Source organism: Tupaia chinensis, unplaced genomic scaffold (genome assembly GCF_000334495.1).
Source record: "Tupaia chinensis unplaced genomic scaffold, TupChi_1.0 Scaffold000235_1, whole genome shotgun sequence".
NCBI classification, from domain to species: Eukaryota; Metazoa; Chordata; class Mammalia; order Scandentia; family Tupaiidae; genus Tupaia; species Tupaia belangeri.
This window is the reverse complement of record NW_006159713.1, coordinates 642,170-655,283: the sequence shown is the minus strand read 5'-3', so window position 1 is coordinate 655,283 and position 13,114 is coordinate 642,170. Positions and strand designations below refer to the sequence as shown.

General features: G+C 37.3%; 1 protein-coding gene across 1 annotated transcript in view; it reads right to left on the bottom strand.

Annotated features, from left to right (window-relative positions):
* Positions 1 to 13,114, bottom strand: part of RBL2 (RB transcriptional corepressor like 2) — a 67,429-nt gene that overhangs the window by 52,914 nt on the left and 1,401 nt on the right. Inside the window, 2 exon segments of the mRNA XM_006148377.3 lie at positions 6,372 to 6,572; positions 9,249 to 9,379. Of these exon segments, the coding sequence (XP_006148439.1) occupies positions 6,372 to 6,572; positions 9,249 to 9,379 (332 nt within the window).

Genomic DNA, 13,114 nt, shown 5'->3' with positions numbered 1-13,114 from the left:
CTTTATCTCTATCTGGTCAAGTTGAAAAATAATAATCATAAAAACAAATGGAATTAAATAAATAATTAATTTTTTTAAAAAATAGTACCATTTGGGGGCCAGCAGGTGGTTAAAGTGCTAGAGTCCCACGTGGCCAGCCACAGTTCAAGTCCCGGACCCAGCAGCTTGAAAATCATGCCAGGCACAAGCATGTGTGCGCCCAAAATCCCAAGAGGAGAATGGAGGAGATGGGTTTGCTGTGTGGCCATCCTCCCTTAGGGGGGATGATTTCTCACTTTACCTCTCTCTGGTGTGTGCAAGTGCCCTATGGTCAAAAAAAAAAAAAAAGTACCAGTTGAATTTTGCCAAGCTGTGTAATAAAAGGAGTTTCAGACCTACTTTAAGCTTAGATTTTTCTATAGAAAACTCTGCCAATATTTAGATAAGACATCTGCAGCTCCACATCCCAACAGTTTTATTTTAACAAGGTACCGAGAAAAGCAAAATACTCTGGAGAAGATCAGGAGATAAGGTTTAGTTCCAGTACTATCATTAGCTAGCTATACTTACCCTCCAGGTCTTATCTCTGAGTCTTAGTCACTCCATCTGTCAAAAGATTATTCTACATGGGTGTAACACTGTACTTGATTCGCCAGTCCATGGCAAGGATTAAATGTCAGTGCCTGCTTTAAAAAGTAGTCTCCCTCCCATAGGCACATGATAAACTATTTCTAGTTCTGATTGCCTACCAAGATAAATTTAAATACTTTATCTTAACACTTAAGCAATTCCGGATTCTGGCTCTACAACTTGAGAACACTAGAAAAAGCCTGACTAACCTACTCTCTCCCATATTTTCTCTTGCATCTTTGTCTACGCTCATTATTTCGACACAGAAGTATCTATCTATGTCTCCAAATTCGCCTATCAAAATTCTACCCATCTTTTAAGAGCTATTTCTGCTTATTCCATGTAACCTTACCTGACTAGCTCATGCAAAGTGATTTATTTTTGCCTCGGAAATCCTGTCTCTATTATTTGTTGCATCTATGAAACTTCCATGTGTTTCACTGCACAAACTAGAATCTTTATACATCCCTCTTTTCCCTGACTACACTTTAAATAGAGACTGTGGACTTATTTATTTTTAAAATATCTCTGTCCTACATAATACTTAACAAAATACTTCCTATAGATAACTGCTTAATAAATACTTACTGAAAAACTTTCAAAGAATAGCGTATGTGAGATACAGTACAGAGTTGTGGTGAACCACGTGAGTTCTACAATCAGACCATTTGAGTTTCAATAACAGCTCCACACTTAATTGTGTGACCTTGGCAAAATTACATAATCTCTCAAGAGTTTATTTTCACCATCTATAACAGTATCAAACCATAAATTTAAGTTAAGAATTAGCTTAAATAATACATTTTTAGTCTTAGGAGAGTCCCTACCCTGTAATAAATGCTTAGCAAGTTCTATACGTTATGATTACTATTAGCAAAAAGCACTAATAAAAAGTACACAAATATAAATACAAAATTTTTAAATAAAGTGATTTTATAATATTATTTAGGTAGTATTTATACCCTACTAAATACCAAAACTAGTCAACTTGAAATAATTTTCTATATACTCCAAAGAAAGATTTTGTTTTCTTATATTTAATAACACAACTTAATAGCACATAAAATGAATTTTCCCAGAATACATTGTATATTAGTCCAGTGAAAGATATTAACATACAGACAGTTTTCCATTTTTGTGTCTGTTAATATTTTGCTTTTCTTTTCCTTGATTCCTTCTTACCCAAACCCCTTGGCTATTCTCTTCTCACCCTGTCTCTAATATCCACATTTGTTTTCCATGTTTTATACCTGATAATCTTTCAGTTTCTACCACAGTATATAGAATACATTCAGTGTATATTAAGTGGGGACATACAATGCCTCATAGTCTGGCTTGCTTCATTCAGCATTAAATCTTCCATATTCATCCACTTTCTATCACATGCCAAGGTCTCATTGGTTATTTTTTATGGCTGAGTAGTATTCCATACTGTATATGTGCCACACTTTTTCAATTCATTCATCTGTCCTTGGACATTTGGGTTGATTCCATGTCTTGGCAATTGTGAATAATGCTGCAATAAACATGGATGTGCAAGTGTTTTTCTTAATGCCTATTTGTATTCCTATCCTTTGGGTGAATACCCAGGAATGGAATTGCTGGATCACAGGGTAGTTCTAATTGCAGCATTTTAAGGAACCTCCATATTGTTCATCACAGGGGCTGCAATAATTTACATTCCCACCAACAATGTAAGAGAGTTCCCTTTTCACTACAGTGTCACCATCATTTATCATTCTTCATTTTTTTTTTTAATCTTAGCTATTCTGACTGGGATTAGGTGGCATTTCACTGTGGTTTTAATTTGCATAAGGGATGTTGAACATTCTTTCATATGCTTTCTGGGTGTTCGTATGTCTTCCTTGAACAATTCTGTTCAGCTCATTTGCCCATCTTTTAATTGGATTATTTGTTTGCAGGTAAACTGCCTGAGTTCCCTTTATAACCTAGTCAGAATTTTCTTATCTGAGGCATAGTTTGCAAATATATTCTTCCATTCCAAGGGTTGACTCTTCACTCTAATTATGTTCTTTTGCTGTGCAGAAGCTTTTTAACCTATAATCCCACTTGTCTATTTTTGGGATTATTACCTGTGCTTTGGGGGTCTTAAGAAGTCTTTGTCTACTCCAATGTCTCCAAGAGTTTCCTCCTATGTTTTCCACCACTAGTTTTATAGTTTGAGGTTTTATGTTTAGATATTTGATCCATTTTTTAAAGAATTATTTATTTAATTTTATTTATTTATTCATTTATTTTAATTTGACCAGAGAGAGAGAGAGAGAGAGAGAGAGGGAAAGTGAGAAAGCAAGCCACCAGCTCCAGGACTCGAACCATAGTTGGTCATGTGGGAGTATTTACTTCATTTAAAACAGTCAATTCCCCCAAATCACACCTTAACCATCACACCACCTGTTGGCCCCCTATATGTGATCCATTTTTAGTTTATTTTTGTTCATGCTGCGAGTTAGGGGTCCAGTTTCATTTTCCTGCAGGCGGATCTAGGTTTCCCAGCACCATTTGCTAAAGAGATTATCTTTTCCCTACTGGACTGTCTTGTGCCTTTTGTCAAAAATCAGTTGGCTTATTTTTGGGGTTTATTTCTGTGTTCTCTATTCTGTTCCATTGGACTAATGCCTGTTTAGTGCCAATTCCTATGCTGTTTTGATTATCACCATTTTGTAATATATTTGGGAGCCAGGGAGTGAGATGCCTCCTACTTTATTCTTTCTGTATCACATTGCTTTGGTAGTATGGTTTCTTTTATTATTCCAGAAAATTTTTATTATTTTTTTTTCTATTTCTTTGAAGACTCTCTGGTAATCTGATTAGGAATGTACAACATTTGTAAATTAATTTAGGTATACTTGACATTTTGATGATGATAATTCTTCCAAACCAGAAACATCGGATGTCTTTTTTGTATTATTTTCAATTTCTGTTTTTAGTTTTTATAGTTTTCCTTATGGAGGTCTTTGACTTCTTTGGTTAGGTTTATTCCTAGGTATCTTATTTTTGTTGTGACTATTGTAAATGAGATTGCTTTCTTAAATTCTACCTCTATCTGTTCATTGTGGGTATATAGAAATGCTATAGATTTTTGTATGTTGATTTTGTATCCTGCTACTTTACTGGATTCATTTGTCACTTTCAGGAGGGTTTTCTTGATTATTATTATTGTTATTTTGGATTTTCTATGTATATAATCATGTAATCTGCAAATAGAGGTGTAATATTTTGCTATAACGATCATATTGGCCTCATTCGAACTCAAGAAAGCTTCTATACAAACTTTGGAATACTTCATTGTAAATAGTCAATTCCCCCAAATTGCAAGCAAGCTAGGTCAGCTGCTTTCACATCAGTAGTGTCAACAATATAAAAATGTAAGTAATTTTATTTTTTTTAAATTTACCCTTATGGTAAACATCCATCACAATCTGGGAAAACTTTCATATATTTAAAGAGACACAAACATTATTCATTCTAGCCAAACAATGTAAGTTCTTTCAACCCACTTTTCTTGTCAACACTTTTCTAGTTTTTCATTTTCTATTTTATGAAAAAACTTTCCTGATAAAGAAGACTTTGTATCTCATAACTGCCCTTATCTATCAGGAAAGACAGAAAACGCTAAGCCAGGGAACCAGCAGTTAGCGTAATGGCTATGTCGCTGGACTCCCACGTAGTCAACCACAGTTCACGTCCCGGACCTGGTGGCTTAAAACTCATGCCGGGCGCATGTGCGTGTGTGCCCAAGATCCTGAGAGGAGAATAGAGGAGAAGGGACTGCGGCGTGACCATCCCCCCAGGGGGTGATTTCTCGCTTTCTGTCTCTATGTCTCTCTCTGTCTGTCTGGCGAGTGCATGCGCCCTATAGCAAAAACGTCTCCAAGAAAAAAAAAAGAAAACGCTAAGCCAGAGTTTGCAGATCTAACCAGAAAGCACAAATACATGTTTAAGTTTCTCTATCCTCCTTCAATCCAGTTTATCTACTCTTGATTGGTTATAAATATCAAAGTATCTAGAGAAGCCATCAGGAAGACTACTTATTATTCAGTTTTACATGCAAGTCAAATAATAGAAATGGTATATATAGCCGATAATAGAAAATACAGTAGTAAAATTCTATACCCAGGGTGATTGGTGAAAATCAAAATCCCTAAAGTCTGACTTGTGCAGTCTACATTTCTGATTGCTTCAGTGAAAAGGGGAAGTTCATATACGTGAAGATTCCATACATTTGCAATCTGAAAGAGGCCAGACTCTTCAGGGCTAACACACAATGAAACACAAAAAAATTATTACTAAGACAAAACTATTAGGGAAAAAGATTATTGTATTATTATTTTTTCTTTTTTGGAGAGGTTTTGGCTTTAGGGTGTGTGCTTGTCAGACAGACAGACAGAGACAGAAAACAAGAAATCACCCCTTAGGGGGGATGGTCATACCACAATCCCTTCTCCTCCATTCTCCTCTCAGGATCTTGGGCACACATTCACACGCCCAGCATGAGTTTAAGCCACCAGGTCCAGGACTCAAACCGCAGTCGACTACATGGGAGTTCAGCGACATAGCCACTACACTAATTGCTGGTCCCCAAAAGATTATTTTTAAATTGTGTTTTTTAAGCCTACCAAAATAAACTGAGGATTCAAAACCGTATAGCACAATCAAATGTGTATTCCCAACTATCAAATATAAAAACATACTGTTGAGAGATGTCTGCGTACACATGTTGACTGCAGTATTATACACAATACTAGCAACCTAGGTGTCCATCATCAGTAAATGGTAAGAAAATGTAATATATATATATATACAAAATGGAATACTATTCACCCTTTAAAATAGGTGAGATCCTGTCATTTGTAAAAACATGGATGAATCTGGAAGACTTTATGCTAAGTGAAAATAAGCCAGACATAGAAAAACAAGTATCAGAAAAATTCACTTACTATATGGTAACTAATAAAGTTGAATTCATAAAAGTTGGGAGTACAATAATGGTTATCCAAGGCTAGAGAAACAGGGTGGTTGGAAAAAGGGGACATGTTGTCCAAAACGTACAAAGTTTTGGTTAAACAGGAGGAAAAAGCTTTAATAATCTATTGCACAGAATAGTGACCATCATAAATAATGATACAACGCATATTTCCAAAGTGCAAAAAGAGTTGATTTTAAATGTTTTCATCACAAAACAATAATATGTGAGGTGACTGATTTGTTAATTAGCTCAATTTAAATATTCCACATAGTAAACATACATTGGGCCAAGGCCAGGCAGAGTAGCCCAGCCGATATTCTTAGCTGACTAGGAGGCTGAGACAGAACAGTGAGTGACATGGGGAGACCCTGTCAAGAATATCTATTTCTTTCTTTCCCTCCCATGCTTTCTTTCTCTCTGCACAATCTCTCCCTCCCTCTCCTAAAGAAAAGAGGTTGCGGGTGGTGTAGTGGTAAATGCAACCCTCTGTGGGGCAACCCCACACATAGTGAGGCTCCTGATTCAAGTCTAGAGACTTCTCTGGTATGCTGGGCATGTGTGTGCCCAAGCATGTTCCCATGATCCAGGCTAGCTGAGGCTCAGGATGGGTCGTGCTGTCAAGATCCTGACAAGGGTGCTGTCTGTCTCTCTTGCTTATAGAAAAAGAAAAATAATAAACTTTTAAACAAAACAAACAAAAAATCCACATCACATTATACCCCATAAAAATATACAATTATTACTTTATCAACTAAAAGAAAAAAAGGAAACATACCGTTGTTTTCTTCCTCTTTGTTGACGAGGTTGCTCCTCCTGAGGATATTTAAAAATGTCCTGAAAAATTGGTTCATATTTCTTAAAAATTACAGCAGAAACAGTGAAGTTTCTTTCTAATCTCTCAGTACGCTCTCTGAAATGTGGGGGTAGATTAGCCATATCTTCCCATTTCTTCATCTTGTTAAAAAATTCAATTAAGCTGACATTAAAGATAAAAAATATTTCCATAATTAACATAAAGTACACAAATGTAAGCAATGAAAAGAAAATAAAAATTATCTCATTAAATTATATTACTTGTAGACAATAAAACCACAACTCATGTTTTTGATTAGCTTAGTCTCTTACAAATTGATTAACTCGGGGCTGGCAGGTTGTGTGGTGGTTAAGGCATGGGATTCCCACATAGCTGACCATGGTGTGAGTCCCAGACCTGGAGGCTTGCTTTCTCACTTTGTTTCTCTCTGGCTGAATTAAAAAAATAAAATAATAAATAAAATAATTCTTCTAAAAAAATTGGTTAATTTCTTTCATCCTCTTGATCTCCTTTGTTCTTAAAGATTACTGGAGGGTTTTTTTTTCAATTATGAAATATGTTTAAATACAAAACAAAATTAACGAGGGTAACATAAACAAATTTTTTTTAGGTTTTGGGGTTTGTTTTTGTTTTTTTGCCATAGGGCGCCTGCACTCACCCCAACGAGAGTCAGACAGAGAGAAAGAGAATGTGAGAAATCACCCCCACCAAGGAGTATGGCCACATAGAAATCCCTTCTCCTCTTGGAATTTTTGGAACACATGCACACATGGTGATATTCAAGCCCTCACTCATTAAACCAACTGGCAACTTTAGCAAATATTAACATATTGAATACATTTTGCCATATCTGCTTGAGTTATTTTTTTACTTTTTTTTTTTTTTTTTTTTTTTTTAGTTTTTGCTACTGGGCATGCACACTTGCCAGAGAGAGACCAAGAGTTGGCAAGAGAAAGGAAAAGTGAAAAAATACACCTTAGAAAGAATGGCCATGCCACAATCTCTTCTCTTCCATTCTTTTCCTAGGATTTTGGGCACACACATTTACAAGCCTAGTGTGTTTTCAAGCTGCAAGGTCCAGGACTCAAACCACACAGTCAGCCATGTGGGATCTAGCCACTGGTTAACACTGCTTTAATTTTTGTTTTTTAACTAAAAACACTACAGAAACAGCCCAGATTCCCATTGTACTCCTCCCTAATCTAAGCCCTCTAGCTTCTTCCCCAATGATAACCACCATTCTGAAGTTGGCCTGACTCCCATTATGTTTTCTTACTTACGACACATACATATGTATCCATAAACAATATATACTTTTTTTTACATGTGTGTTTTTACATTTATATAAAAGGTATTGCAATAAGTAGTTCTACAACTTGCTTTTTCACTCAATGTTTCTGAGACTCTTTACTATTGATACGATTTACTTCACTCATTTTTTTAATTGCCAGAGAGTATATGCCCTCACCAGAGACAAAATGAGAGAGGGAGAGAGAGAGAGAGAAGAAAGCACCCCCCAGTAGTGTGTGGTTCTGTTGCAATTCACTCTCCTCCATCTCTCCATTCTGTCTGGATTTGGGGCATGCACACACATATGCCCAGTGTGTTCTTCAAGCTACCAGTCAGGATTCAAACCCAAGTCAGATCTGTGGGATCCAGCTCATTTAATGACTAGGCTACAGGTCATCCTCATTCATTTTTTATTTTATTTTATTTTTATTAGATATTTGTTATAGTGCACATGTACTTGCCAGAGAGAGAGACAAAGAGAGACAGAGTGAGAAGGAAAGTAAGAAATCACCCCTGAATGGGGATGGCCAAGCAATGATCCTTTTCTTCCATTTTCTTCTTAGGATTTTGACACACACATGCCCAGTGTGTTTTTCAAGCCACTGGATCTGGGATGCGAACTGCAGAGTCAGCCATGTGGGATCTAGTGCCTTAGTCACCACATCACTTGCTGGATTTTTTTTGAAAATTTTTCCAGAGGGTACAAGTGCTCAACAGAGAGACACTGAGAGAGGGAAAGGGAAACAGCACCTCCTATGGGAAATGGTCATGTCAAAATCCCTTCTCCACTGTTTCTACATACTGCCCAGACCCAGCAACTTGAAAACATACTGGTGACATATGCATCCATGCCCCAAATCCTGACAGTGTAGAGAAATTGAGAAGGGACTGGGTTGTGATCACACCCTATTGGGGGGGTACTCCTCCTCACCCCCACCTGGTGAGTGCATGCTGACCTCTGGCAAATTTAACAAAAAAAAAAAAAAAAAAAAAGAGAGAGAGAAAGTTCAACCAGAAGGCACAAATAAATGTAACCAATCCAATTAACATGACAAGTAAGGCAATTTCTGCTGCTTCTTTTAAATATTACTTGACCATTTCTATAGTTGATTATAATAGTACCACTTATTCCCCAGACAGGAAACAGTTACTTACATATTCCAATGGATATAAGTCCTGAACATATAATTCTAAGTATAGTATCATCTAATTAATATTTCATTGATGTTTTTTAACCTACAATATTTCATAAATGTTCTCAATATCCCTATTCTGATTTCTTCCAATAGTACAGAATGAATCATAACCTTTAAAAGTAAACTGTTCCATACAAGTGCTTAATACATTAAAATTTAAACTGTTTTGCCAAAAAAATAAAATGGATACTAACTTTGATGTGAAAGGAAAACCATGATCTCTCTTCTAAATTCAGCACATCACAGGTACACATGCTTAGAATATACTGAACAGAAAGAATTCTTACTATCACTATGATTTATGAGCTTTTACATTAGCCACATTCTACTTTTCTAACTCTAACATAGTTACCTCTGCTCTGAACATCGCAGGATTCTTGTTAAAGATACGTAGTTTCCTTCAACTGTCCCTTTGCTCACAGTTGGGACAGATTTTCTGCAAGCCACATATAAGGCACATGCTAACCAATGGAGATCATTTCCCTGTAAAATAAAAGAAAATCAAATTTGCACTAATGAGCTACGTTAATTTCAATATAAAAAATTTGTGTTTAAATCAAAAGTTTTTTTTTTCTTAGAGGTTTTTGTGATAGGGTGTGTGTGCTCACTAGAAAGAGAGACAGAAAGCAAGAAATCACCCCCCCAGGGGGGATGGCCACACAGCAGTCCCTTCTCCTCCATTCTCCTCTTGGGATCTTGAGCACACACGTACTCATGCCCAGTGTGAGTTTAAGCCACTGGGTCCAGGACTCAAACCGTGGTCTACCGAGTGGGGGTCCAGCAACATGGCCATTACGCTAACTGCTGGTCCCTGAAAGTGATATATATATATATATATATATATATTTGTGGGAAACTGTATTTTTCTAATGATGCCTATCCCAGGTGTTCTTATGTGACACTGATATTTTTCCAGTGAGAGCATGGCGTTTGTGTTCCTTCACCTTGAACCTGAGCAGGGGTCTGTATTCCTTTGCACTGACTTACTGTCACAACAGGAGCATAAGAGAAGTGATACTATGTATTTTCGAAGATCATGAAAGGCAATATAGATTCTGATTGGCTCTCCTAAGGAGTCTTGAACCAACATGTGTGAATTCTATTTACCCCAATCATGAGGCTGAGAGACCACATGGAGTGGTCAGTTACAGAGAGAGAGAGACAGAAAGGAGCTCCAGCTGTGCCATTCCCTAGCTGATCGAGTCATCCGGGTGAGGGTCCAATCATTCTGAAGCAGAAACAGGACATCCTCACTGTGCCCAGTGTGGATTCTTAACTCACAGCATCTCTGAGACAACAACTGTTTCATGCCTCTTAAGTTTTAGGATAACTGTTACACAGCCATAGTACGTGGAACAACACTATTGTTTATATACAGTTTGTAATCTAGCTCAAAAATCAAGAAAGGTGAGCTAGCAGGTGGTGTGGTGGTTAAGGGTGCTGGACTCCCACATGACCCGTCATGGTTCAAGTCCTGGATCTGGCGGCTTGCTTTTTCACTCTCTCTCCTGTCCCTCTCTGGTCAAATTAAAATGAAATAAATGAATAAATAAATAAAGTAATTCTTTTTAAAACAATCCAGAAAGGTGGAAGAAATTCAAAAATAAGCTTGAATGTACATTCAGTCACTAATCTTATATTTTCAATTTGCCACAGGTTGTGTGCACTTGCCAGAGAGATACAAAAGATAGAGAGGATGTGGAAAAGTATCCCCCCCGGGGAGGATGGCCACACAGCAATTGCTCGCCACCATTTTTCACATTTATACATACACTAGTTAAAAAAACCAGTTATGATTATTATAGCATAGATTTTCCTATTTAAGAAACAACAAAGATTTGTGTATTAAATGCATCTCTGGAAAATGGTTTAATATTCTTGATTTACAAGATCTCAATGTAAACTTAGTCTTAAAACGACTGAGTTCCTCTATTACATGGGGGTACTGTCAGCAAGGATAATGGTAACTTAGACACAGTATCATCTAGTGTTTTAATAAAGAGTTCAAGGAAGATTAATCTAAAATCTGTCTGGGTTCTAGAAAATTCACTACTATATCATTTCTAAAAAGAATAAAAAAGGGCCAGCAGGTATTGTGCAGGTTAAAGCGGTTGCATCCTAAATGGCTGACTTCATGGTTCGTGCCCAGGACCCAGCACCTTGAAAATCATGCCGGGCATGTCTGCATACAAGCCCAAAATCCTGAGAGGAGAATGGAGAAGGGATTGTGGTGTGGCCATGCTCTTTGGGAGGTGATTTCTCATTTTCCCCCCTCGGTCTCTCTCTCTGGTGGGTGCACACACCCCATAGCAAAACTAATCAACTAACTAACTGAATAAGTAAATAAATTTTTACAAAGAAGAAGAAAAAAAATAGTCTCATGTATGAGTATTTTATAGGGCTCAACAGACAGAGTGAATGGATAAGTCATCTACACCCAATAGACCACAGTCCAGAAGAACAGACTTTATGCCTGGTTTATCTTTAGTCTAAGAAACATTTGATTAAAAAGGCCATAATACTATAAAATAGTCATACTCAAAATTAACAACTCATATCTATAACTACAGAGTCAAGTCGAATTGATTTCCAATTCTGGCTCTGTCATATATTAGCTATAACATCTGGAGCAAATTACTTAACACTCTAAACTGAGGATTGTGGTAACTAAAGGAAGTACAAGATTAAAGCACAGAAAATACAAGAAATCAAAAGACAAACCTCTATAACTGGCATTTTATATTAAATATGACTATAGGCCAGCCAGGGAGTATTTTGGTTAAGGCACTGGATTCTACATGGCTGACTGTATGGTTCAGTCCTGGACCCAGCAGCTTGAAAAACACACCAGGTATGTGTTCATGTGTGCCCAGAATCCTGAGAGGAAAATGGAGAAAGGACTGCAGCATGGTCATTCCCCTGGCAGGGGAGGGGAGGAGGGTGCGTTCCCTTTTTATTCTTTCTCTCTTTCTCTCTGTCAAGCATGTGTGTCCTATACCAAATTAAATAACTATACATACATACACACACACACACACACACACACATATACACACATATAAAACTTTCATTTTCTATTGAACACATTCATGAAACTGACATTCCACATTATCTTACAGCATACCTGACTACAACCATCACAAGGGCAGGAGGGATTGTTAGGTTTTGTTCACTGCTCTATTTCCTGTACCTAGAACAGTGTGTGGCAAGTAATAGGTGATCCAGAGATATTTGATAAATGAATAAAAATCCGCTCATTTACTGTGTAAACTGGGCTAAAAAGTCATGACTAAAGTCTCAGTAATCTTAAAAAAAAAAAAATCAGTAATCAAACACGTTTTCAAAAATAAACACTAGGTTTAGTTTTATGTGTCACTTGCTTAATAACACTATGTGCGCTGCGTAAGATTCAACTTTAACAAGTTGAAATACCTCACTGTATGGAGATAATGGTTGTTCTATCTAATTTACAGCATTATCCCGAGGGTAAAATAAGAGCCTGTTTGGAGGTACTAGGCCCTTCCCCCACCAAAAAAAAAAAAAAAAAAAAAAAACGAGCACTTCTCTTTGCCTGACCACAGGGAAGCACTGAGGGATGAATGGAAACATGCCTAAGGAGGAGCAAGGGAAGTCTAAAGTCCTGTCCGCGAGTGTTGTGTATGCCAGGAGCCACAAACTGCCTAATTTAACCTTCAGAACAGCTCTATGAGGTAGGTACAAATATCTACGTATCACTTACATATTACATATCACGTATCTCCATATTACAAAACTGGGACCAGCAGTTAGTGTAATGGCTATGTCGCTGGACTCCCGCGGTTCGCGTCTCGGACCCGGTGGCTTAAAACTCACGCCGGGCGCGTGTGCGTGCGTGCATGCCCAAGATCCCGAGAGGAGAATGAAAGAAAAGGGATTGCGGCGTGGCCATCCCCCCTGAGGGGTGATATCTTGCGCTTTAGCTCTCTCTCTTTCTGGAAAGCGCACGCGCCCAATATCTAAAACCTCTCCCCCCCAAAAAAACAAAAACAAAAACAAAACAAAAAAAAACACTGAGCTTTTCAGAGGTTAAACAGTCCAAAGTCAATCCGGTCTATCTGGTTCTAAAGCCACCGTATTAGTACCTTATTTTGTTGTTGTTGATAAAACAATGGGGAGAAAAATGAACTCGTGATTGAATTAAAAGGCTATTCGTGCAAGAAAAAAAATAACCTCAGAAAA